General features: G+C 43.2%; 2 protein-coding genes across 10 annotated transcripts in view; one reads left to right on the forward strand and one right to left on the reverse strand.

Moving 5' to 3' along the window:
• LOC112250786 (epidermal growth factor receptor substrate 15-like 1) overlaps positions 1–12,108 on the forward strand; it is a 39,259-nt gene extending 27,151 nt beyond the window's left edge. For 4 of the 9 annotated variants that reach the window (XM_024421215.2, XM_024421216.2, XM_042322054.1 and 1 more), the window contains 2 exons: positions 5,735–5,943; positions 8,372–12,108. In XM_024421215.2, coding sequence (XP_024276983.1) covers positions 5,735–5,943; positions 8,372–8,518 — 356 coding nt within the window. In that variant the 3' untranslated portion in view covers positions 8,519–12,108. Of the gene's footprint in view, positions 1–5,734; positions 5,953–7,922; positions 7,940–8,371 lie in introns of those variants that run through there. The other 5 variants (XM_024421219.2, XM_024421218.2, XM_024421221.2 and 2 more) reach the window with 5 other exon arrangements.
• Positions 12,109–22,855: 10,747 nt separating this feature from the next.
• klf2a (Kruppel-like factor 2a) lies at positions 22,856–25,449 on the reverse strand. Its single transcript, XM_042322055.1, has 3 exons — positions 25,066–25,449; positions 23,924–24,848; positions 22,856–23,797 (listed from the first exon to the last, which is right to left on the reverse strand). Exons 1-3 carry the CDS (start codon positions 25,141–25,143, stop codon positions 23,622–23,624), a joined length of 1,179 nt encoding a protein of 392 aa, XP_042177989.1. The 5' UTR covers positions 25,144–25,449; the 3' UTR covers positions 22,856–23,621.
• Between the last annotated feature and the right edge of the window lie 1,189 nt (positions 25,450–26,638).

Raw genomic sequence — 26,638 nt, forward strand, 5'->3', positions numbered from 1 at the left:
GCTGCTGGCAAATTCACTAAAGTGCTGTTTGAATGAATGCTTACGAGCCTGCTGCTGCCTACCATCGCTCAGTCAGACTGCTCTATCAAATATCAAATCATAGACTTAATTATAACATAATAACACACAGAAATACGAGCCTTTGGTCATTGATATGGTCGAATCCGGAAACTATCATTTCGAAAACAAAACATTTATTCTTTCAGTGAAATACGGAACCGTTCCGTATTTTATCTAATGGGTGGCATCCCTAAGTCTAAATATTGCTTTTACATTGTACAACCTTCAATGTTATGTAATAATTATGTACAATTCTGGCAAATTAATTACGGCCTTTGTTAGGAATAAATGGACTTCACATAGTTCGCAATGAGCCAGGCGGCCCAAACTGCTGCATATACCACGACTTCTTGCACGGAACGCAAGAGAAGTGACACAATTTCCCTAATTATAAGAAATTCATGTTAACAGGCAATATTAACTAAATATGCAGGTTTAAAAATATATACTTGTGTATTGATTTTAAAGAAAGGCATTGATGTTTATGGTTAGGTTTGGTGCAACGACAGTGCTAAATCATCACCCATTTGGCGAAGTAGGCTGTGATTCGATGAGATATTAACAGGCACCGCATCGATTATATGCAACACAGGACATTATATGCAACTAGTAATATCAACCATGTCTAGTTAACTAGTTATTATTATGTTAAGATTGATTGTTTTTTATAAGATATGTTTAATGCTAGCTAGCAACTTACCTTGGCTTCTTGCTGCCCTCGCATAACAGGTAGTCAGCCTGCCATGCAGGCTCCTCGTGTAGTGCAATGTAAGGCAGGTGGTTAGAGCGTTAGACTAGTAACCGGAAGGTTGCAAAAACAAATCCCCAAGCTGACAAGGTAAAGATCTGTCGTTCTGCCCCTGAACAAGGCAGTTAACTTCTTGGCGCACCCATCCCGTTAGCCGAATCATTTTCGTCAACATCCGCTGAATTGCAGAGCGCCAAATTCAAATTAAATTACTAACAATATTTAATTTTCATGAAATCACAAGTGCAATATAGCAAAACACAGCTAAGCTTGTTGTTAATCCACCTGGCGTGTCAGATTTCAAAAAAGCTTTACGGCGAAAGCAAACCAAGCATTTATGTAAGGACATCTCTCTCATCAGACAAAACATTACAAACAGCTAGCAGCAAAGTAGATTGGTCACGAAAGTCAGAAAAGCAATAAAATAAATCGCTTACCTTTGATGATCTTTGGATGTTTGCACTCACGAGACTCCCAGTTACACAATAAATGTTCCTTTTGTTCCATAAAGATTATTTTTATATCCAAAATACCTCCATTTGGTTGGCGCGTTATGTTCAGTAATCCACAGGTTCGAGCGGTCACGACGGGGCAGACGAAAATTCCAAATAGTATCCGTAAAGTTCGTAGAAACATGTCAAACGTTTTTTATAATCAATCCTCAGGTTGTTTTACAATAAATAATCGATAGTATTTCAACTGGACCGTAGCTTTTTCAATAGGAGACAGAGAGAAAATGTCTGCTCCAAGCTGTTGGCGCATGCAAAACTCTGCTGGCACCCAGCCATCCACTGACCCGATGTGATCGTTCTCGCTCATTTTTATGAATATAAAGCTGAAACTATGTCTAAAGACTGTTCACACCATGTAAAAGCAATAGGGAAAGGAATCTGGTTGATATCCCTTTAAATGGAGGGAACGCATGCAATGGAACAGGGAGGTTTCAAAATAAGAGGCACTTCCTAGTTGGATTTTCCTCATGTTTTCGCCTGCAATATCAGTTCTGTTATACTCACAGACAATATTTTGACAGTTTTGGAAACTTTAGAGTGTTTTCTATCATAATCTGACAATTATATGCATATTCTAGCTTCTGGGCCTGAGAAATAGGCAGTTTCATTTGGATACGTTTTTCATCCAAACATCAAAATACTGACCCTACACTCAACAGGTTAACCCACCGTTCCTAGGCCTTCATTGAAAATAAGAATGTGTTCGTAACTGACTTGCCTAGTTAAATAAAGGTGTAAAAAAAAAATGGTGTCCAAAAATACCGATTTCCGATTGTTATGAAAACTTGAAATCGGCCCTAATTACTCAGCCATTCCGATTAACTGGTCGACCTCTAGTCTAAACACAGTACCCCATAATGACAATGCAAAAACAAGTATATGACATTTACATAAGTATTTAGACCCTATACTCTACTTTGTTGAAGCACCTTTGGCAGCGATTATATAGCCTTGAGTCTTCTTGGGTATAACGCCACAAGCTTGGCGCACCTGTTATTGGGGAGTTAATCCCATTATTCTCTGCAGATCCTCTCAAACTCAAACTTGGGGAGCGTCGCTGCACAGCTATTTTCAGGTCTCTCCAGAGATGTTCGATCGGGTTCAAGTCCGGGCTCTGGCTGGCCCACTCAAGGACATTCCGAGACTATGTCCCGAAGCTACTCCCGTGTTGTCTTGGCTGTGTGCTTAGGGTCGTTGTCCTGTTGGAAGGTGAACCTTCGCCCCAGTCCGAGGTCCTGTGCGCTCTGGATCAGGTTTTCCTCAAGGATCTCTTTGTACTTTCTGCTCCGTTCATCCTCAATCTTGACTAGTCTCCCAGTCCCTGCCGCTAAAAAACATCCCATCTTGGTTTCATCAGACCAGAGAATCTTGCTTTGCATGGTCTGAGAGTCCTTCAGGTGCTTTTTGGCAAACTCCAAGCGGGCTGTCATGTGCCTGTTACTGAGGAGTGGCTTCCGCCTGGCCGCTCTACCATGAAGGCCTGATTGGTGGAGTGCTGCGGAGATGGTTGTCCTTCTGGAAGGTTCTCCCATCTCCACACAGAAACTCTGGAGCTCTGTCATAGTGACCATCGGGTTCTTGGGCGGCCAGATCTAGGAAGAGTCTTGGTGGTTCCAAACTTCTTCCATTTAAGAATGATTGAGGCTACTGTGTTCTTGGGGACCTTCAATGCTGCAGAAGGTTTTTGGTACCCTTCCCCAGATCTGTGCCTCGACACAATCCTGTCTCGGAGCTCTACGGACAATTCCTTCGACTTCATTGCTTGGTTTTTGCGCTGACATGCACTGTCAACTGTGGGACCTTATATAGACAGTTGTGTGCCTTTCCAAATCATGTTCAATCAATTGAATTTACCACAGGTGGACTCCAATCAAGTTTTAGAAACATCTCAAGGATGATTAATGGAAACAGGATACACCTGAGCTGAATTTCAAGTCTCATAGCAAAGGGTCTGAATAATTATGTAAATAAGGTATTTCAGTTTTTTATTTGTAATACATTTGCAAACATTTCTAAAAACCTGTTGTTGCCTTGTCATTATGGGTTATTGTGTCTAGATTGATGACGAAAACGTTGTATTTAATCCATGTTATAATAAGGCTGTAACGTAACAAAATGTGGAAAAAGATGTCTGAATATTGTATCTTCTGATTGTTAGAACATAGTTCACTAGAAGCTGTTGTAAGGGACCTGTATAATCTTTGAAGCCTCAACTCAGCTGGTGTTGCCTTCTTACCTCTGCATGATAAAAGTAGAATATGCTCGTCATAGATCAAACAGCAATGCTCGCTGCAGCTCAGAAACATTGTTTTTGACTGGCCTGAAAACCCCTTTTTTTCTCCACCGTGAGCTCTACTAGGTTGTAAACAGGAAAAGCACTTCATGGGTACAGATACGTTCATCATCTCTGCCAAACAAGTGTCCTTTTCATTCTCCTTTTGAAGATTGAATCAACAGAACAGTTTTGCAGTTGCCTATGCGGTAACTCTGCTCCACATAGAAGCGACTCAATGTGCTTTTTAGCCATAAAGTTACTGAGTGAAAGTCATTTAAACCTCACAAAGGAAGTCGAATGGGCCACGCTAATAAAGATTTCACCACCTATTATTATTGAAGGTGCCCTGCTTTATGGTTAAACCATGTATGCAAGATGCAGTGTAATTTCACTGTAGCCTAGGTACACTGTACACATTATAGCATAGTAGTCGCAACTTTGATCCATTAGATTTAAAAAATATATATATAATAATAATGAATTGTCGCTAATCATCCCCTATCTGTAAAATCCTTGCCTGAGATTAGTGTTAGATGAGTAGGACTGTATGACTGTATGACTGTTGCTTGAGAGCTCAACCCTGATGCCAGGCTGCAGTGAGAACACAGAGCAACATGCCCCAGGAATACACAGATGATCTGTGGTTGGCCATGCTGACACCAGATCGCCCGATGTTCTCAGCTCCACCCTTCCCCACTTCCTCTGTTTCCACTGTGTGCACACACTCGGGTGAGCAGTGTGGCTTCTCTGGCGACCTCTTGCCCGACTCTGGTCACACTCTGTGCCCTGGCCAATGCCATATGTAAACTGCTTTCACACCTGGGTTTATGTATCCAAATTAGAGGGGTTGAGCAGAATTTGCAACAAGTGAAAGGTCACGACATAGAATGATAGTTTGATGTAGATATCTCTCGTTTTTCTAGGTAGTTTCTGAATTCATTACATAGCAATACTTTAAATTTGTGCTGCGAGATACAGTCAATCATGAATAGGACATACGATATATGTTGTGAGAATAATATAATAAACGTTATTTGTGGGGCTCTGAGATGTGCCTTGTGCATCACATTGATAGACAGCATTGATAATGTGCTGGTATTTTGGAGCAGGGTGGAGCTGACGGTTTGTGGTGAAGAGTATGTGCCATTTACTGAAAGAGAGAAACTGATTGCCTGGCTGTTCAGTGGGCCTGTGAACTGCTAACCTTGGCAGGCCTGGTATAAATAACAGCTCGATTGACAACGTGGTTAACACCTTCAGAAGCAACAACAACCAGTAAGTACTACATTCCCACGGCCCACAGACTCTGCCAGCAATGACTGGCCTACAGAGAAACAGCTTGGAAACATCTCTACCATGTTAACATGGGCTTATTTTAGAGTAGTCACGGTTCAGTTAAATAATTTAGGTATTTAAGCGATGTGGAAATTAAGATAGAGAATACAATGAGTTGGCATAACTAAGGCCAGGAGTTTTTCCTGACAAACAGGTATAACTCTGGGCCATAGTTAGTTGTTCTTGGGCAGGTCATGTGGTCATTAAAAACTCCTGGCCCTAGGCATGTAGCATCTAGGCCTGACAAAAACTCTAAAATCACCCACTGAGGAGAGATCTGATGAACTTGTGAACTGAATCCTGTGTTGGTTAAGTGGGCATGAACTCTACCCATCTGCTCACCATAAAACCCAACATAAAAGAGAAAATAGCTCTCGCCATTTTTTTGATATGGGCTTTATGCAGTATATTGGCCCATGTCATTAAATGCGTGTTTAATTTATACCATGCTGGCATGTTGTTTCAGCACACTTTTGTATCTGCATTGTTTGTGTGCTCTCTATTTTGTTTAAGTTGAGCTGCGTGTGGTTTTGGTGCACCACGAGTGTAGCTGAAACTGCTGTGGTTTTCAAAGCTTTTCATAATAGAATGCTCTATTTCTCGTGAGACGAGAAGTGGAGGGGGGGCAGCATTTGTGGGGGTTGGAAGGCTGTTGCGAGCAAACGTTGATAAGGAAAAACGTCAAATTTCCGTGGTGAAAGTGATCAAACCATCACCTAATAATTGTAGTTGACTTCATAACCACACACACTGTGGTCTCTTCTGCAGGGGAAATGACTGTCCTTACTGTCTTAATGTCCTTAGGTAAAAGCACCCCCGTCAACATGCCTGGAGGAGCGGGCGACTCGACCAAGCCCTGTGACCCCTTCCAGCCGTTTGGCAGTGACGGCATCGACCCCTTTCAGAGTAAAAAGGGGGTCGGAGACCCGTTTAGTGGCAAAGATCCTTTTGCTCCATCTGCCTCAAGTAAAGCTTCTAAAGACTGTTCCTTGGGTTTTGCAGACTTCAGTTCTGTAAGTTGAGCTCAGTGATACTCTGTCTCTGTCCAGACCAGTCTTTATATACCTAGCCAATACCTCTGCTTAAGTTCCCACAATGTTAACTGAAGGATCTAGAGCGGAGGCCCTGGCTGTTTATCAACTCATCTTTCTGTGTCCTGGCCTCCCTTCACTGTGCAGACATCAATGTTAATCAATGACCCACCATCACTCCACACAAAGACCAGAGCCAGGCATCTTCCCGCTCAGACCCATGGCAAATTAACCACCATGTAGGCTAACTGTTGACTATGGCATAATCACTAGCAATAACTGCTGTTCATGATCATCTGATCATCACTTTAATTAATTGTGTGATCCAACCCTACCTCATATCTAAGAGGATGACTGAACTCCCACACATTTTTGCCGTCTAGCTGTTTTCTGAGTGTAAGCCGGTCAAAGGTTCCACAAGACTCACTTATCTATACTGTGCTATGATTTTGGTTGGGGGGGTTCTCAACCTATGCTTTGTAGTTGGTTGCACACCACCTACAATGCATTCGCTATTGTGCAGTAAAGTGCAGAGCTGCATTGCAGAAGTGGTCCCCGGTGCTCGTGCAGGAAAGGGTGTCGGCCCTTTTTGTGGTTTAATGTGTACGCCGCGATTGGAACATGAAAAAAATCTATATCTATATTTTGCCATGTGGTTTGTTGTTGTGTAGAATGCTAGAGGCTTCCCAAAACAAGCACAAATGAGAAGTAATTATTTCCATCACCTCTTTAGCAGTCCAATAAGTGGATTCTGGCAGTGTGAAGTATTATTCAACTAGCCAGTCGGCGCTTTAAGGTTAGGGTTGAATAATCCAGCCAGTGCGGTGCTATGGCCTGGGCTGTCTGTCTAAACCAACCAATGGGTGTCTCACACAGTGTAGCCATAATCCAGGATGTATTCAGGATCTTCTTATCTGAATATTGACCTTTTCCATCTCAGCTCCCGGCATCAGTCAGTCAGCTAGTCAGACAGTCAGTCACTCAGTAAGGCGGTCAGCCAGTCACTCAGTCTGTGCGTACCCAAGGCCAGGCTAGGCCGTAAAGGGGAGCCCATCCTGTGTGGTTTAGTGACTGACAGCTCCAAGCCACTGGTGTGGGATCTGTTGACACGGGAAGCAGTAGTATCACTACTCAGCTCTCAGTCCTGAGTTCTTACCCTTCAGGTCTATGTTGTGTTTCAGTCATGTATGTCCTACTAGTGTTTAGATACAGTATTAGTGTGTATCAGTGTTTTGTCTTTTCTTTAGGCTTAGTTTGCTCAATCTGTTTAGTGTTGGTCTGCCGCATGACATCGGTAGCATAGATCCTGCTTTACCATCTCTGACTTGTACCAAACTACTCCCAAAGTTGCCAAATCTATTTTAACAGAGTCAACTGCCCATACTTTATTTAAACTAAAGAGGTATTATGTTCCACATTGAAGATATTATCTAGAAAAATACCAGATGAACTTGGACCCTGAATTGAATTATAAATATTTCAAGGAAACAAATATAGCTATTAAATGCCTCAATGGACTCTGTTCCATATTTATTTTGGTCAGCATGATTCCAAGAATTGAATGGCCTCATCTGACCCTGACATTTGAATCAGATCTAAGGATGGCAAAGCAGTATCTTAGAATGTGTGTGCGTTCTGATATGCATGGGAGAGTTCCTAGCTATACTTGACTTAGGTTAGATCTCATACTATCACTTTAACAGAGAATCAAAAATGGTAATTTCTGTCCTTCCCATTTTCTCTCTACATGTTGTCTTTGCATGTTGTTCAAATATGCTTTTAGTTGCTCATTCATTTTCATTTGGGAAACGAACTGAAACGGTCCTCCATGTCGCCTTCTCATAGTTAGTTGTATCTTGTGGTGATGCTGTTTCGTAATGTGCTCGGTGTAAAATGGATGGTGTGATACACGATTAGTGAATTGTTTGTTTGGTGTTTTGTAATTCATTTTTCTCTCGCAGGGCCAGAAAAAGTTAAGGTAAGAATGTTTAATAACGTGGTCAAATAGAAAAGTGCTTTGTTTTTGTATTTCGCTCACGTACTTTAGGCTCGGAGCACAACCACTCAGGTTTAACAATAAAGAAGCACCTTTCCTTCAACAGCAGAACATACATAAATTGAACATTAAAGTACCGATAGGGATAGGGTCAGTTAGATTGTCTGTGTAGTGGGTATATTTTGTGTGTGTGTTGATGCTTTTGTGTATGTACATGATTTAGTTATAATAGTAAACTACAGTCATCTATGTCCTCTTACGGTAGCCAGGCAGAAATGGAAGTTTACTCTTAATGTACAGGATAAAGTTCATTGAAATCTAATACTCTGACAAAACACCTCCTAATGTGTGTTTTGGACATGGTGTGACGGATGAATCCTTTATTAAATGCCTCTTCTCCTCTTCTCTCCGTAGTTTGGAAATGAGGCCCAGCAACTGGAGTGGGCGAAGCGAGAGAGTGAGCGAGCGGAGCGGGAGCGGCTGAAGAGGCTCCGGCAGCAGGAGCAAGAGGACTTAGAGCTGGCCATCGCTCTCAGCAAGGCCGAGATGTCCCACGGGTGACCTGGACTGGACACACACAGACACACATACATAGAGATATGCACAAATAGACAAACGCACACATAGACAAACTCTTACTAGCGTTACTAGTTCAGACACTCACACACACACACACACACACACGCATCACACATTCGTATACAACTCACAAACCGTACCCCACACACTGTGAATCACACATAGCTGGCCATTTCCCTCGGGGCCGATGTGCCCAAGACATGACCGCTTCCTCAACCACACACACAGGCATACGCCTGCAGACACAGACCACCGCTACAACACACATACACACGCCACCTGATACGCACACACAGATACACACACCTCGCCACATATTCCCCAGACCGACAAACTCTCAAAGCAAAACAATAGCAAAACAGAACTTTTGGGGTCGGCCTGGACCCGATGTGGAAACGTAACTGGATATGACTTTACGGTGGGAGGTTGGAGTGGAGGGTGGGAGCCAGCAATCACAATCTCTCTTACTCTTTTTAATTGATAGGTGTGGAGGGGAACGGATGATGGCCCATGGTTTGTGAAGGAGGTGATGCGCTGTTTAAATGCACTATAGAGGCTGGCTTAACATGTAAAGATGAGCAGAATATGTGTCTGTCTGGTGAGGGAGCATGGATCCCCTCACTTGACCGACTAGAGCCCTGACAGATGTGAAGAAGGGAATAGCTAAAGGTTATGGCGGGATGCTTTTGAAGATCGAGACATTATTTTAGTATTGGTTTATTATGTGAATGTGGTGAGCCATGGGAGGAGTGCTGGAGGCTTCCCTGACTGGTTACTGCAAGTGTTGTGTGAGAGAGAGGTCTGCTTGGACCAGAACAAATTGTACAGATATATTTTCTTTCTCGCCGAGTGTGAGATAGTATATGCATTGTTTTTTACAATATTTCAGTGCTTCTTCAGCGAACATAGGGAGAAGGAATGGATACTTAGTTGTGCCTCTTTTGACAGTTTAAGTAAGTTCAAAAGGCTGTGATTTACACCAAACAACCACAAAAAAAGACTAGATGAGGGAAATTCTAGATGAGGGAAAGTTTTACTATGTTTTATTATAGAGGGTTTAATTGCAGATTTGTACGATTTTTATTTAATTTAATTATGTGGTAAGTGTTATTTTATTATTTGATGTTGTATTTGTTAAAGGACTGAAACAATATTGTTAATTACAATTCTAGTTGTAAGAACTGCAAAAATGGATAAACCTGCAAGCACACGCTGCAGAGGTCAAATAAAGTAAGGCATGGCCTGTGGTTTTCTTCGGGCTAACCATCAATGATATGCAAATTCATTAGGTCACGTAAGTTTCACAGCTATAACGTGAATATTCAACGGTTTGCGGTACAGTGTGTCATAGTTTGTTACAACTTTGATTTATTTTAGCCACATTGTCTTTTACTTGATTTTCTTGCAGATGGTACTGCCTAGCACATTAAACCTGTGGTTCTTACTTCACTTTCAAACTCAAAGGGCAATTCCACCACTTTTCAATCTCATTTTCATTATCAACAGCGCAATACCAGGGTTTACATATGTAAAAACGGCACTACAGATGAAATAAGTCACGATGAACTTCGCAGGGTGGTGAAAGTGCACGCCACGGTGATCTTGGTGCTCCTTTCCAATAAATATCGAGGGTCTTATTCTGGTGACATGATGATCGATGCTTGTCTGCCGTTTGACAAGTAAAAATATTCTCGCTGTTCATAATAATGTCATCATGTCAACTAGCCTACCCACACTGTATCTGCGAGCTGTTGGCTAGAGCTCTCGTGCCAAGACCAGAGTGGGGAAATGTGCTATTGAACGCAACAGTTTTTGTGACTAAACTATCGGAAGAGTTGAAAATGCGATGGAAACACATTCAACTTTAGATTTTTATTCAGTACACTTAAAACGAAAAATGACATTTTATGTGCATTGCGTACTGACTTTTGTCCACAACAAGTCCGTTTGGTGGAAACACACCCCTAGTGGGAAAATGCGCATATTTTCTTTATGCAGATTTTTGAGTATTCGCATTAAAATCTGTCGCCAATTGGATGGAAACCTAACTACAGAGAAGCATTTTTTAGGACCTTTCTTCTTATCTTTTTAACCACAGATCATAGAAACGCGTCCTTTTCACATATGTAGAGAATGGTATGGTGCTGGTCATAATGAATATGAGGTTGAAAAGTGGCAGAATTGCCCTTTAAGCTTTGAATTGAACTGAATAGAGATGATGATAATAGTAGCTCATATGAAAATGACAGTTGCACTCATTTCCCCTTTGTTTTATGTTCTCCTGTTGTATTGAACTATATGTGTCCTACTGTACATGTGTCCATTACCTTTAATAAGCTTCCATGTATTGCCATTGTTGTCCCCTACTATTGGAGTAGTCTGAGTGAAAAGACCTATCCTGAGCCATATGTTGTGAAAATGTATTATTAAAGCTACGTTCTCCTTTGGGTTGGGGAAGGACATGATTTAAGTTACAATTCTGCGGTATGGGCCATTAACACTGCCACTAGGTGGAAATTGCAACCATCTCTCCCTGATATTTATTTGTTTATGTTTACATATCAATCTTCTTTGCTGTAGTGGTTACAACAGTGTAATAATTTTCTATGAGAAGAACCTGTTCTGGTACAGATCTGACCTTTAATCGGGCTGCTGTTTATAGCTGAGGTAACTTGTGGTCGTCTGCATTCAGCCCTGTGGTGTTTTAATCACAGGTCAGACGCCGAAGCTTGGAATGCCAACACTCCCGCCCTTACCCAGAATGCTCTGTGTCAGAACCCCTGTAATGTGTCCTCGGGTTAGGGGAAATCCACAGTGAGTGTGCTTGGTTGGCTGTAGACCAGGCCACAGCTCTCTGTTCATTGGTCACTTCATGCCCCTTTTTATACCTTGAACATCCATCCATCCATCCTTTCTTACTCCATTCTTTGAAGTTATCATTGATCTGTCACTATTGGATTGGTGAAAGAAAGGGTTCCATGATGTACCCCAATCACCCATCTAATCATGTCAGATTAGGGAGGCAGGATGGAAGGATGCATTTTGAGACTATTGAAACAGGGCCCAAGTGTTCTCTCATCCACTACCTAGTGTTCTCTACATACTTACCACTCATGCTGTATTTTGTCTTTGATACCACCATTGTGCAATAGATTTTATTTCTTATTTTCTCGTTGTTCGGGTATTCGAGTTTGATCATGTGTATAGGGATACATGCAGAGGCCTGTATATCTATTGTACAAGCCAGATTGTAGAGGGCTTTTCTTTTGGTTTTCTGGTTTTCTGACAACTGATCTGACTTCTAAAGCTTGGTGCATTCCTTTTCCATTTGGCCTGCCTTTGACTGTCCCTCTATAGATGAAAATAAGAAATAATCCAGCTGTCTTTCTGCATTGTATAAGATGTACACAAACTGTATATTATGTCCGTTATATTTCTTTCATGAGAAGTGGAAAAATGTGTGTAACTTGAAACAGGATATATGCAAAAATACAAACGCTTGGATTTATTTGAAATGCTAATCCCCTGTACATGGTCATTGTTTACTAGAATAAACATTTCAGTTAAATTGATAGGTCTCTGTTTTTTTTTTTTTTCTTCTCTTAATTCCATTGATTTGACTTTTGTACTTATATTAGGACATCGCATTTAATTTCACATGTTTTATAGATTATATCATATGATTCATAGTCTTAATACAAATGCACAAACCCCTGTCTGTCTAGGCTGTGTTTAAAATCTCCTTTGTGTTCATTTGAACCGGTATACATAGCATACAGGCAGTGGAAATTGTGTTTTTTCTTTAGTATGAATCTTAAGGATTCCATCAGTGCTGCAAGTGTAGTGATTCCTATGTTGTTGAATCTTTGTTGGTCCATGATGTGTAATGAGGAGCAAAGAGATGCTGCACTTGACACATTTGTGAAATTGCTTATTACAGTTACTTATAAAACATACAACCATTAAGAAAATGACTGTAAAAACGGTTAAATCCCCGTGGATTGATGAGGAATTTAAAAATTGTATGGTTGAGAGGGATGAGGCAATAGGAATGGCAAATAAGTCTGGCTGCTCAACCGATTGGCAAACGTATTGTAAATTGAGAATTCATGTGACTGAACTGAATAAAAAGAAGAAGAAACTACACTATGAAACAAAGATAAATGACAAAGAATAATAGTAAAAAGCTTTGTAGCATCTTAAATTACATTTTGGTAAAAAAGGCAAACTCAGGTCCATCACTCATTGAATCAGATGGCTCATTCATCACAAGACCAACTGATATTGCCAACTACTACTATGATTTTTTCATTGGTAAGACTAGCAAACTTAAGCATGACATGCCAGCAACAAACGCCGACACTACACATCCAAGTCTATCTGACCAAATTATGAAAGACAAGCATTGTCATTTCGAATTCCGTAAAGTGAGTGTGGAAGAGGTGAACAAATTATTGTTGTCTATTAACAATGACAAGCCACCGGGGTCTGACAACTTGGATGGAAAATTAATGAGGATAATATCGGTGTCACGGCTTTCTTCCTGGGAAGGAGAGGCGGACCAAAACACAGCGTGGTTATAGTTCATGGTTCTTTAATAAGAAAACTCAAACATGAACAATCTACAAAACAATAAACGTGAAAACCGTAACAGTCCTAACTGGTGCATAAAACACAAAGACAGGAAACAATCACCCACAAAATACCAAAGAATATGGCTGCCTAAATATGGTTCCCAATCAGAAACAACAATAAACACCTGCCTCTGATTGAGAACCAATCTAGGCAACCATAGACTTACCTAGGCACCTAAACTGAACACAACCCCATTAATCTACAAAAACCCCTAGACAAGTCAAAACACATAAATCACCCATATCACACCCTGGCCTAACCAAAATAATAAAGAAAACAAAGATAACTAATGCCAGGGCGTGACAGTACCCCCCCAAAGGTGCGGACTCCTTGCCGCACACCTAAACCCATAGGGGAGGGTTTGGGTGGGCGTCTGTCCACGGTGGCGGCTTTGGCACGGGACGTGGACCCCACTCCACCATAGTCTTTGTCCGCTTTTTTAGCGTCCTTTGAGTGGCGACCCTCGCCGCCGACCTTGGCCTAGTAACCCTAACAAAGGGCCCAACTGGACTGAGGGGTGCCTCATTACTGAGGAAGCTTAGGACCGAGGGGTAGCTCAGGACTGAGGGGTAGCTCAGGACTAAGAGGTAGCTCAGGCAGGTTGACGGCTCTGGCAGATCCTGGCTGAATGGCGGCTCTGGCGGATCCTGGCTGACCGGCGGCTCTGGCGGATCCTGGCTGACCGGCGGCTCTGACGGATCCTGGCTGACCGGCGGCTCTGGCGGATCCTGGCTGACCGGCGGCTCTGGAAGATCCCGGCTGACCGGCGGCTGGCTCTGGAAGATCCCGGCTGACCGGCGGCTCTGGAAGACCCCTCTGACTGGCGGCTCTGGAGGATCCCGGCGGCTCTGGCGGCGCCATGCTGACCGGCGGCTCTGGCGGCTCATGACAGACGGGAGACTCTGGCGGCTCATGACAGACGGGAGACTCTGGCGGCTCATGACAGACGGGAGACTCTGGTGGCTCTGGACAGACGGGAGACTCTAGCGGCTCATGACAGACGGGAGACTCTGGCGGCTCTGGACAGACGGGAGACTCTAGCGGCTCTGGACAGACAGGAGACTCTAGCGGCACTGGACAGACGGGAGACTCTAGCGGCTCTGGACAGACGGGAGACTCTGGCGGCTCTGGACAGACGGGAGACTCTGGACAGCGGCTCTGGACAGACGGGAGACTCTAGCGGCTCTGGACAGACGGGTGACTCTGGACAGCGGCTCTGGACAGACAGACGGGAGACTCTAGCGGCTCTGGACAGACGGGAGACTCTAGCGGCTCTGGACAGACGGGAGACTCTGGTGGCTCTGGACAGACAGGGAGACTCTAGCGGCTCATGACAGACGGGAGACTCTGGCGGCTCTGGACAGACGGGAGACTCTAGCGGCTCTGGACAGACAGGAGACTCTAGCGGCACTGGACAGACGGGAGACTCTAGCGGCTCTGGACAGACGGGAGACTCTGGCGGCTCTGGACAGACGGGAGACTCTAGCGGCTCTGGACAGACGGGAGACTCTAGCGGCTCTGGACAGACGGGTGACTCTAGCGGCTCTGGACAGACGGGAGACTCTAGCGGCTCTGGACAGACGGGAGACTCTAGCGGCTCTGGACAGACGGGAGACTCTAGCGGCTCATGACAGACGGGAGACTGTAGCAGCTCTGGACAGACGGGAGACTCTAGCAGATCTGGACAGACGAGGCGCACTGTAAGGCCTGGTGCGTGGTGCCGGCGCTGGTGGTACTGGGCCGAGGACACGCACCTCAGGTCGAGTGCGGGGAGGAGGAACAGGGAATACTGGGTACGGCAGGTACGGCAAGGTGGAATAGCCCGCACTGGGCTGTGCAGGCGAACCGGGGACACCATGCGTAAGTCTGGTGCCATGTACGCCGGCCCAAGGAGACACACTGGAGACCAGATGCGTAGAGCCGGCTTCATGGCACTTGGTTCGATGCCCACTCTAGCCCGGCCGATACGAGGAGCTGGTATGTACCGCACCGGGCTATGCACCCGCACTGGGGACACCGTGCGTTCCACAGCATAACACGGTGCCTGCCCGGTCTCTCTCGCTCTCCGGTAAGCACAGGAAGTTGGCGCAGGTCTCCTACCTGGCTTCGCCATACTTTCTCCCCCCCGTTTCTCCAACTCCATTCTCCTATAACCCTCCTCGCACTGCTCCAGCGAATCCCAGGCGGGCTCCGGCACTCTCCCTGGGTTGACCGCCCACCTGTCTATCTCTTCCCAAGTCGTATAGTCCAGATTCTGCTCCCAAGTCCAATAATCCTGACATCGCTGCTCCTCCTGCCGCTGCCTGTCACCACGCCGCTTGGTCCTGTTGTGGTGGGTGATTTTGTCACTGCTTTCTTCCTGGGAAGGAGAGGCGGACCAAAACGCAGCGTGGTTATAGTTCATGGTTCTTTAATAAGAAAACTCACACATGAACAAACTACAAAACAATAAACGTGAAAACCGTAACAGTCCTAACTGGTGCATAAAACACAAAGACAGGAAACAATCACCCACAAAATATCCAAAGAATATGGCTGCCTAAATATGGTTCCCAATCAGAGACAACAATAAACACCTGCCTCTGATTGAGAACCAATTTAGGCAACCATAGACTTACCTAGACACCTAAACTGAACACAACCTCATAAATCTACAAAAACCCCTAGACAAGTCAAAACACATAAATCACCCATATCACACCCTGGCCTAACCAAAATAATAAAGAAAACAAAGATAACTAAGGCCAGGGCGTGACAATCGGACGATATTGCCACTCATATTTGCCATATCTTCATATCTGGTAACCCCCAAAACCAATTCTTCCTTTGGCAGCCTCTCCGTCCAGTTCTCTGCTGCCAATGACTGGAATGAACTACAAAAATCTCTGAAACTGGAAACACTTATCTCCCTCACTAGCTTTAAGCACCAGCTGTCAGAGCAGCTCACAGGTTACAGCACCTGTACATAGCCCATCTATAATTTAGCCCAAACAACTACCTCTCCCCCTACTGTATTTATTTATTTACTTTGCTCCTTTGCACCCCATTATTTATATCTCTACTTTGCACATTCTTCCACTGCAAATCTACCATTCCAATGTTTTACTTGCTATATTGTATTTACTTCGCCACCATGGCCTTTTTTGCCTTTACCTCCCTTATCTCACCTCATTTGCTCACATTGTATATAGACTTATTTTTCTACTGTATTATTGACTGTATGTTTGTTTTACTCCATGTGTAACTCTGTGTTGTTGTATGTGGCAAACTGCTTTGCTTTATCTTGGCCAGGTCACAATTGTAAATGAGAACTTGTTCTCAACTTGCCTACCTGGTTAAATAAAGGTGAAATTAAACATTTAAAAATATTCAATTTAAGTGTACTAGAAAGTGTGTGCCCCCAGGCTTGGAGGAAAGCAAAAGTCATTCCGCTACCTAAGAATAATTTTAAAAACTTTACTGTCTCAAATAGCCGACCAATCAGCCTGTTACCAAGCCTTAGTAAACTTTTGGAAAAAAAGGTGTTTGACCAGATACAATACTATTTTACTGTAAAAAACTTGACAACAAACTTTCAGCACGCTTATAGGGAAAGACATTCAACAAGCACAGCACATACACAAATGACTGATGATTGGCTGAGAGAAATTGATCATAAAAATATTCTACGGGCTGTTTTGTTAGACTTCAGTGCAGTTTTTGACATTATCGATCATAGTCTACTGCTGGAAAAATGTGTGTGTTATGGCTTTACACCCCCTGCTAAATTGTGGATAAAGAGTTACCTGTCTAACAAAACACAGAGGGTGTTCTTTAATCTTGGCCTCTCCAACATAATTCAGGTACAATCAGGAATTCCCCATGGCAGCTGTCTAGGCCCCTTGCTTTTTTCAATCTTTACTAAGGACATACCACTGGCTTTGAGTAAATGTATGTGGATGACTCAGCACTATACATGCCAGCTACTACAGTAACTGAAATGACCCTTAACACTTAACAAAAATCTGCAGTTAGTTTCAGAGTAGATGGCAAGGAATAAGTTAGTCAGGTGCCACAAAAATGGACTTAGGAAAATTGCAATTGGCTCAGAACAGGGCAGCACGGCTGGCCCTTGGATGTACACAGAGAGCTAACATTAATAATTTGCATGTCAATCTCTCCTGGCTCAAAGTGGAGAGATAGACTTCATCACTACTTGTATTTATGAGAGGTATTGACATGTTGAATCAACCGTGGTGTTTGTTTGAACTACTGGCACACAGCTCGGACACTGATGAATACCCCACAAGACATGCCACCAGAGGTCTCGTCACAGTCCCCAAGTCCAGAACAGACTATGGGAGGTGCACAGTACTACATAGAGCCATAACTACATGGGACTCATTTCACATCAAGTAACTGATGCAAGGAGTAAAGTTTAATTTAAATAACAGATAAAAATACACCTTATGGAACAGTGGGGACACAAACATAGTCACAGACACATAAATACACATACATGATGTTGTTTTATTTCTTTACTTACCTACACACACACACACACACACATACTTTTTTCCCTCCGCACTATTGGTTAGAGCCTGTAAGTAAGCATTTCACTGTAAGGTCTACCTACACCTGTTGTATTTGGCGCACGTGACAAATAAACGTTGATTTGATTTGATGATACATACGCACTATATATAGACGTACACATGGATTTTGTACTGTAGATCTGTGGTAGTAGTAGAGTAGAGGCACACAGTGTGTTGTGAAATCTGTGGATGTATTGTAATGTTTTTAAAATGGTATAAATTGCCTTAATTTTGCTGGACCCCAGGAAGAGTAGCTGCTGCCTTGGCAACAGCTAATGGGGATCCATAATAAATAATAATAGCCTTAAGTATGACTCCAATGGTTGCTGGGATCCATAATAAATAATAATAGCCTTAAATATGACTCCAATGGTTGCTGTTTCATGTCAACCGCAGTCTGCTATGATCTAGTACCAGTATGTACAGTAAATCTACATAAACAAACGAAAGGTTCATAGACTTTATTTACCCCCCCAGGTGTGTTGGTTCATACTTCCTGACCTTTTGAATTAAGACTCCCTCAAACTACTAAATACTACATCTGAAGCTCCAGACAAGATGCTCATTGATGGTACCCCAAACGCCAGACCTGCCAAAAAGCAACACCAGGCAGTAAAATGGGCAGTGAATTACAGTCGTCTATATTTCAAGGATACAGCTGCAAGTGTGAAAATAATTCTCAGTCGACAGACTACATTTTTGGACATATTACTTGAAACCTAAGCAAGTCCTGTGTTCGGAATGTTAACTGTGTCCGTATGAAATAACAGGAAATTCCTAGGTACGTTTTTATTTACCTTATGTTAATGGTAGTGTGGAAATGAAATTGCCATTGCTTTTAAGGAGGAAAATGGGTCATGGAGACTTATTGAAGATATGATCGCCTCACAAATTGTCCCTTCAGTGTTTGTATCCATATTTGTGCGTTCTTTTTCGGGTATTTACTAGTGTTGACATTTACTTTTACCAAGAGAGTGACTGAACTGACATGTTTTCTTAGCAAGCACTTGACATTTTATGAGCAGAAAGGTTGCACATGTAGTCATGTTGTCACTAGCAGCATATTTCAACACAAGTGTTTTCACCAGGCAAATAGTGGCACCACACCCCCCTTTTTAAAGAGATTTCGGGGAAATAATAGGATATTCCTTCCCAGCTGTGGAGGAGCTTGGGGTGCTAGTTTAATGCCTCATGATGTTGGAGAATGTTTACACTCCACATCCACACACACACACACACACACACACACACACACACACACACACACACACACACACACACACACACACACACCCTTAGGGGAGTTGGGGGTCCTTAGCTGTCAGAGGTATCTGTAAGGGGACCTTCACCCTGCTGGGGCTGATACACGGAGACCCCAACTCTCTGACAGCTAGCTAGCTGGTGGCCATAGTGTTTCTCGGCCTCAGCTCCAAGAACTCGGAATGGCTAAGAAAACAATTAAGAGAACCACCCCTCCTGTAACCAATCTGCTATAGTTAATACATAATTAGCCCTGGTCCTCAGGAGCAGGAGCAGCAGTTCCAGTTCCCTTAGCCCAGTCTATTTAATCAGCTGTTGTGAGGGAGAGAGTGGGGCTTGCTGCTCCAGAGCAGGGCTGCCCCAGGGATGTTGTGGAAAAAAACAAACTCAATAGGACTGACTGTCAGGGGAGGAATGCTGGCTAAAACAGTCCAGATTGACCCTCTGAGTACTCTCTCACTCCATGTAATTCATAGTCTGACGCTTATCTTTGAGAAATCTATCTTTTGTTCTATGCACTGAAGCAATACTATGTTGTTCCTCCATAGACCGGATGAGTGTCTTCCACCGAGGAGCTTCCAAACAGCTCCAGTAGGTGGTGTACTCATCCCATGACATTCCCACTTTTCCCCACGTGGTAAATGGCCCTTGGCTGCCGTGAAGTCTAGGAATCCACTGAGATAAACTCTTTCCTGGTATGATTGATGTTGTACATTTGACTCAGACAGGATGTCAATATGAGATGTCGGGTCTTCACATTGACTATGGAGGCCAGGACTATCGTGTTCCTCGGAGTCTTGGTGAATATACTGTCGATCGTCATTACTGGAAACTGAAATGTGTGTGTGCTTGGTTGCCCATTGGAGGCCAGCTGTGATAGTGATCTCTACACACTCACTCACTCACTCACTCACTCACTCACTCACTCACTCACTCACTCACTCACTCACTCACTCACTCACTCACTCACTCACTCACTCACTCACTCACTCACTCACTCACTCACTCACTCACTCACTCTCTCACTCACTCACTCACTCACTCAAGGGCCCGTAAGTATTTCACTGTTAGTCTACCAGTTGTTGTTTTAAGAAGCATATGACAAATAACATCTAATTTGACTCACTCACTCACCCTTCATTTTCAGCACTCAATGCTCTTTCCCCCTTTCCGAGCTTTAATATAAAACTCAAACATATGTCTATAGCTTGTGCTGTAGAGCTTTAGAAAGCTGCCTTCTCCATGTCCTCTCTATGGACTTACTACTTTGTTGACCTTTTTTTATGGAACCATCCCCTGTAGAATTGTATACAATTATGCTGTTGCTTGTGAAGATACTCTGTGTAAAGCAGCATATATGCATGATAAACTGCAGCGAAATGCAGCCAACCATGTTTATGCATAGTTTCTCTGACCTGGCAGAAATTCTGAAAGTGCTCACTTCAGACTAAAGTATACCTAATATAAAACAACTTGAATTAGGCCTACATACAGGTAACTGCCAAAATAATGGAAACACGTGTGATACTAAGTATATTGAAATCAGGTGCTTCCACACAGGTGTGGTTCCTGATATAATTAAGCAATTAACATCCCATCATGCTTAGGGTTGTGTATAACAATGCTGGGCAGGCCATTATTTTGGCCACCATGGCTATGCCCCCCATCCACAGGGCACAAGTGGTCACTGAATGGTTTGATGAGAATGAAAACGATGTAAACCATATGCCATGGCTGTCTCAGTCACCAGTTCTAAACCCAATTGAACACTTAGGGGACATTCTGAAGCGGTGCCTGAGACAGAGTTTTTCCACCACCAATGATGGAATTTCTTGTGGAAGAATGGCATCGCATCCCTCCAATAGAGTTCCAGATATTTGTAGAATCTATGCCAAGGTGCATTGAAGCTGTTCTGGCTCGTGGTGTCCCAAGATACTTTATGTTGGTGTTTCCTTTATTTTGGCAGTTACCTGTACATCTGCACATAAGGATGGTAACATTAGGAGATAGTCCTAAAACTATGACAATCACCTACTTTGACCTTTTAGAACAGTACTTATCACTAGAGGAACAGTTCTGATACACCAACCCTAAATTCAACAACAAAGTAGGAATAACAGCATTCGTGCCTCTTGGCTCTCTAAATGTTCTTTGATTTTGATCTCTAGCATGCAGTTTCAGGTGTGCCATGGCAAAGAGCCAGTGAACACTGTGTGTTATGAATGGTTTCGTACTAAGAGATACAGATACATTTTCGGCTGAATCTGGAGCAGAGTAACTTGAGTGTTATTGTGGCGAAAGGAGTTTCAAAAGCAAGGCATGCACTTTGAAAAACATCATGCGTTAGATCAGATTCAGAGATAATTCTGAATGACAATGATGTGCTGCATATGTGATGTGGAATAGATGTAAACATATTGTAATGAAGGAAATTCCTTTTTGTAAGCCTGTAATTTGAGCCATCTAAAGGGGAAACCAGATAGCAATGAAAGCCTGTGGAATACACACTCTTTTCTTGTTTGTTTATAGATAGACAGCTTGCATGGATGACCAAATGCATTAACCATATGGATACATGACCTCTGTCCCCTAACTCACACTTCAATCTTCCCACACTCGCTTCTAGATGTTATTATTACACTGAGCAAAAAGTGAAATGAGAATGTTTGATTTTTCACTTGAGTAAATTGGCTAATCATAGTGGCACTCCTACTTCCTCTTTTCTCGAAACTGGCACGGGCACCCAGAAGTTGTAACACTTGAAGAAAAAGTTGTCTCTTATGCTTCCCCATCGAGCCAATGTAGAGACATTGTTGTGAGCTTGTCAGTTCACAAAGGTTGCCCATTTCTTTCTCTCTCTCTCTCTCTCTCTCTCTCTCTCTCTCTCTCTCTCTCTCTCTCTCTCTCTCTCTCTCTCACTCTGCCTGTTTTTATACATAGCCAAAGTACATAATTAGGCCCATAACACAGTAAAGAAGCGTTTATTCTGAAGGCACCTAACTACACCTGACTTATTGTGCAGGAATGTTGTCATGTGACCCAAATACACAGGCTGAAGGCCCCTGATTAAGAGATGGATCATGGGTAAAATGTTGTTGTACTCTGGGCCACTTCATATGATTTTAACTCCTTGCTCCTTCCAGAGTGGAGGTGCTTTGTTTTTTGGACAGCATACCAACTTAAAAATGCACTTTGAAGAATGTGCAACCATGTTTAAGTGATAGCTGCTCATTACTGTTTCATGCTTTATCAACATTGATATAAGACAACGGAGCCTAACTCAGAGGCTACTTGAAGTGAAAGGTTTGATTCTATGGAATATTTAAGGAACAAGTACATTCATTGTGAGACTCAAATCCAGGCTAACAGATGCATAACCTTCGTGTCACTCTCTTCTAAGCCCCACTGAACTTTCCACCCCTCCCATTGGTTCTTCTCATTGAGGCAGGGACTAGGGTTCCTTTCTCTTTCAGTGCGGCGTGCCCCTGTGCCCAGACCCAGAGAGGGGACATCTATATTAAGTCTCTGTAATTATGTAAATGTAATGTTTGTATTTATAGGCTGTATGAGCCACAAGACTCTGGCAGTGGCACTGTGACAGATGGAAAACATTGCACTCACATTTATATTGTAAACTGCTCAGGCCTGAACTGGCCTATAGGATGGCTGGCAAGCCATTCACACAGGGACAACTATAGCTTATGGTTGATGTAAAGATACAGGAAGTATGGTTGACTGGTGTGATGTTACAGTATGGTGTGATGATGATACACAGATGTCAGGGCTGTTCCGTTTTCCTTTGTCAGGATAATAGACAGCAAGCCACAAGTATTTCACTCAAAGTCAAGAATAATGTTGGTCAATTAGTTTAATATGTACATTAGAATAAACTATTTACATTATATAAAAATGTATTTACATGGCATTAATACATTTACTCAGAAAACCAAACAGAACAGTTTTAAGTCACAAGACGTTTAGCCCTTTGTCATGTTGAGATGGACAACTATTTCCATAGTTTTAAAGACCCTGACATCAAATGTTATTCAACAGATAAATGCACACACAGAACATTCAATTCTAGCCTCTGAAGACTGGAAGGCTGTTTTAGATCAAAACATTGTCTTAAAGCTTATTTCATGTTCTGTTTACAGTTATAACACTCACATAAACGTTGTTTTTTTTTTGCCATGAGAAAATATGGCACTCGTAGGATGCATATAGATAATCGAAGGCACTATCGTGACTATCAAAACACATCATGTTAAACAATGTAATTGTCAGATTCCAGTTGCGTCAGAGGTGTATAGGGCCAGCCTCATATGTTGACTTGAATTCACAAATGCAAACATCGTGTAATGCATGTTTAAAGCCTTTTATAGAAATATTATTCGATAAAAAATAACAAAGTAGTACCAGCTACATATTTCAAAAATAGTATTTGTATATAGAATTCGTTAATTGGCCAAGTCGGACCACGTTTTATGTTCTCATGCTGTTTTCCTATTACCCCCCCAAATTTAAATAAACTAAAATACGAAATACATATTTTGGAGACATCTTTCTTGATGTTGTTCTTGGTTAATTTGGCATAGTCCTCAATCGTATGTGGTTTCTCACATGTGTCGCTTCATGTGCAGCGCGAGGTGGTCGGACCTGGAGAAGGCGCGCTCACACAGGTGGCACTGGAACGGCCTGTGGCCAGTGTGCTTGCGGAAATGGCGTGTCAGCTCGTCGGAGCGGGCGAACTTCCAGCCACAACCCTCCCAACTGCAATGGTATGGTTTTTCACCTGTTGAATTACACAATGGAAAAGACCATAAGTATACTGACATACAACGCAGTTCTTTGCAACACATAGAGCCAAGTAGTTCAAGTTTGCAATAAGCATAAAGAGAAAATGAGGAATATTCCTTACCGGTGTGCGTTCTGTGGTGCGCTTTCAAGTGCGAGCTCTTGGTGTAGGTTTTCCCGCATCCAGCGAAAGTGCATGTGTGAGACGCTGTGCGCTTCCTTGGCCAGGAGCGCCGACCCCTCTTTGGCTTTGAGTCCATCATCTCCAGCGGGGAGGACGGTGGAGTGAGTAGCACTCTCTGGTTGGTGGGCTGCATACCCATTCCGTCTTCATACATCCCGAACTGGTGTGCGCTCTGGTACGGGAGCTGCATCTGTTGGGACGGGTGAGAGTGAGGGTATCCCGCTGCGGAGCGGTAGCTCTGGGGGAAAGTCATGGAGTGGCACATCTGGGGCTGACACTCGGAGCTCATCAGGTCGTCTGGGCTGAGAGGTGGTGTCATGTTCCCCGCAGCCTGTGGAGAGTTGGCTAGTCTCGGCTGCTCGAAGGACATCATGCACGAAACGTTCCCCTCCTGCTTGATCTTTGGGCAGCTCTGTGGCACCATGCCCATAAGCGGTCCGTAACTGTCCATGGACGGCTCGACCTTGATGTTGTCTACAAAGTCCTGATTTGGGAAGGCAGAGGAACTGACTAGAAATCTCCCATGGATGCTGTTGCCGGAAAGCTGGTGGCAGAAGCTGCTGTCAAGCTCAGTGCGCAGGAGCTCAGCCATCAGGCTGTTGTAAGGTGGAGGTGGGCTGCTCATCTCGGGCAGCGGGTAGGTAGACTGCATCCCGGAGTGATACATGTTGTTCTGCTCTCCTAGCCTGTACTCCGTCCCGGAGGATGGAGTGTTGCTGTCTGTGCCCGTGGAGTTAGAGAGAATAAACTCCAGATCCAGGAATTTATCGAGCTCTTCTTCGTCTTTTCTGCCCATGCAGTTGTCCATGCTCTCCACCACAGCACAGCTGGAATGCACAGGCCTGTCCATCTCTCCCTTCCACCTCTGAAATAATAAAGGATACCATTAGTGAAATTATAATATAACAAAATAAAACTCTCTATAGATTTCGGCCAACTGTTTAATTGCTAAACTTCACCAACAAATATGTGTTGATTCTACATCTGGACTGAAATGCTATTTCTTTATTGTTACATAAATTGACCAACAACATGTAAAACAACCAACAAACATCTCTAAATTGATCATCCAATATACTTACATTTTCCCAGCATTTTTCCTTTTGGTTCGCAAATGTAGCGATGGATGGTAAAATGGTCCCGGTTAAGGCCATTTCCATACGTTGTAATTTTCTTGAATAACAAACGTTATTTCTGTCTAAGAATATTAGCAAACGCGATGTAGACTGGAGTCCACACGAGAAACTATTTGTAGTAGTATAAACCACTACTTCTCACTTCAAGTACTGTTTCAGAGTCATGTGAAAGTTTGATTGGTAGGAGTTCCTATACCTTATAAATATTGTAGCTGAAAAGCTGGACCAATTGTACGAAGCGGCGGAAACACGCACTACACGTCCCTAAATTTAGCCCTATATAAAGCCAGTGAGCCCAGTGAGCGCTTGTAGTCTCTTTGCTTTTCCTCTTGCGCTCGTGCGAGCTTTAAAGACACCTCTATACAAGCCCCTCCTGCACAGAAACGAGTTTAACAAGTATAACCGTAATGCTGCGCCTGGCAAAGTCCGCCCCCTTGAAAAAAGAAGAGTAGGCAATTAACACCTTACGAATAGGGTAACGATACCGAAAGACGCATGCACGGTACGAGAGTCAAAGTTACGCATTTTGGATGAAATATTACGCATTGTATTTCAATATAGGCTAATATTAGTACATCCCGAATGCATTACATACCTTCTCCTTCAACCCGATAAAATCCTCATACACAAAAACCAAAACATACGTTTTTATCTCCAAACACATATGAAAGACGTGTCCAAGGCGCATGCAGGGTAGTTCTCCGAGCAGCATAGAGCATAACGCACTCCGTGATGAAAGAGATATACTGCAGGATAGGTTATGGAGACGTTGGAAACAGTGCGTTGTCCTCTCAATTGTAGACCAATGGAGTGTGATTACAGGATAGGCTATATGGAGAGTTGTTTTTTGGAAAAGTTGTTATATGATTACACTTCGTGTAAAACATCTCAAAATACATATATATATAAATATATATAAAGATAACCACATGTTCCTTTTATCATAGACCTTCATACACCTTTCATTTGGCAGATCAGTTGGCTCTCCCATCACCTGACCAACTCATCTCTCTCCTCCTCAGCTCATTTGCGTATCATCAGCTTGTGAGAAACGCAGTCACCCAGCGCAGCAGGCTTTAAACAACGCTGCAGCCACCAGGCGCCAAGTATGCCTACATCTGAATATTTTCACTCTTTCAAACTCTCCCGTAAACACGCGCCAAAAAAAGCGTTTAGCCTCTAGGAAGCCCCATTCAGGTGCAAATAATGAGGCTGAATGAGCGGCTGCTGAGCCTGCTTTGTCCAGCGAGGTATTCACGCTGGTATCGGGTCACTTGCGCCAGTTTCACAAACAGCCTTCAGTTAAGGATAAGGCAAACTGCAAATATCATCCTCAAATGGCATGCACTGAGTAGGATGTGGACATTCATTTTGTTATCCAAATGTCCTAGTCCTCACTGCTTGTCAATTGATACTGCCAATGTTGTTACATTCATAATAGTGCACTGCTAGTTGCAGGTGCACCGGGAAGGATACCTTTCTTTTCTCACAATGGAACTGAAGTGTTTTGTTTCTTATT

Source organism: Oncorhynchus tshawytscha, linkage group LG05, assembly GCF_018296145.1.
Source record: "Oncorhynchus tshawytscha isolate Ot180627B linkage group LG05, Otsh_v2.0, whole genome shotgun sequence".
Lineage (NCBI taxonomy): Eukaryota > Metazoa > Chordata > Actinopteri > Salmoniformes > Salmonidae > Oncorhynchus > Oncorhynchus tshawytscha.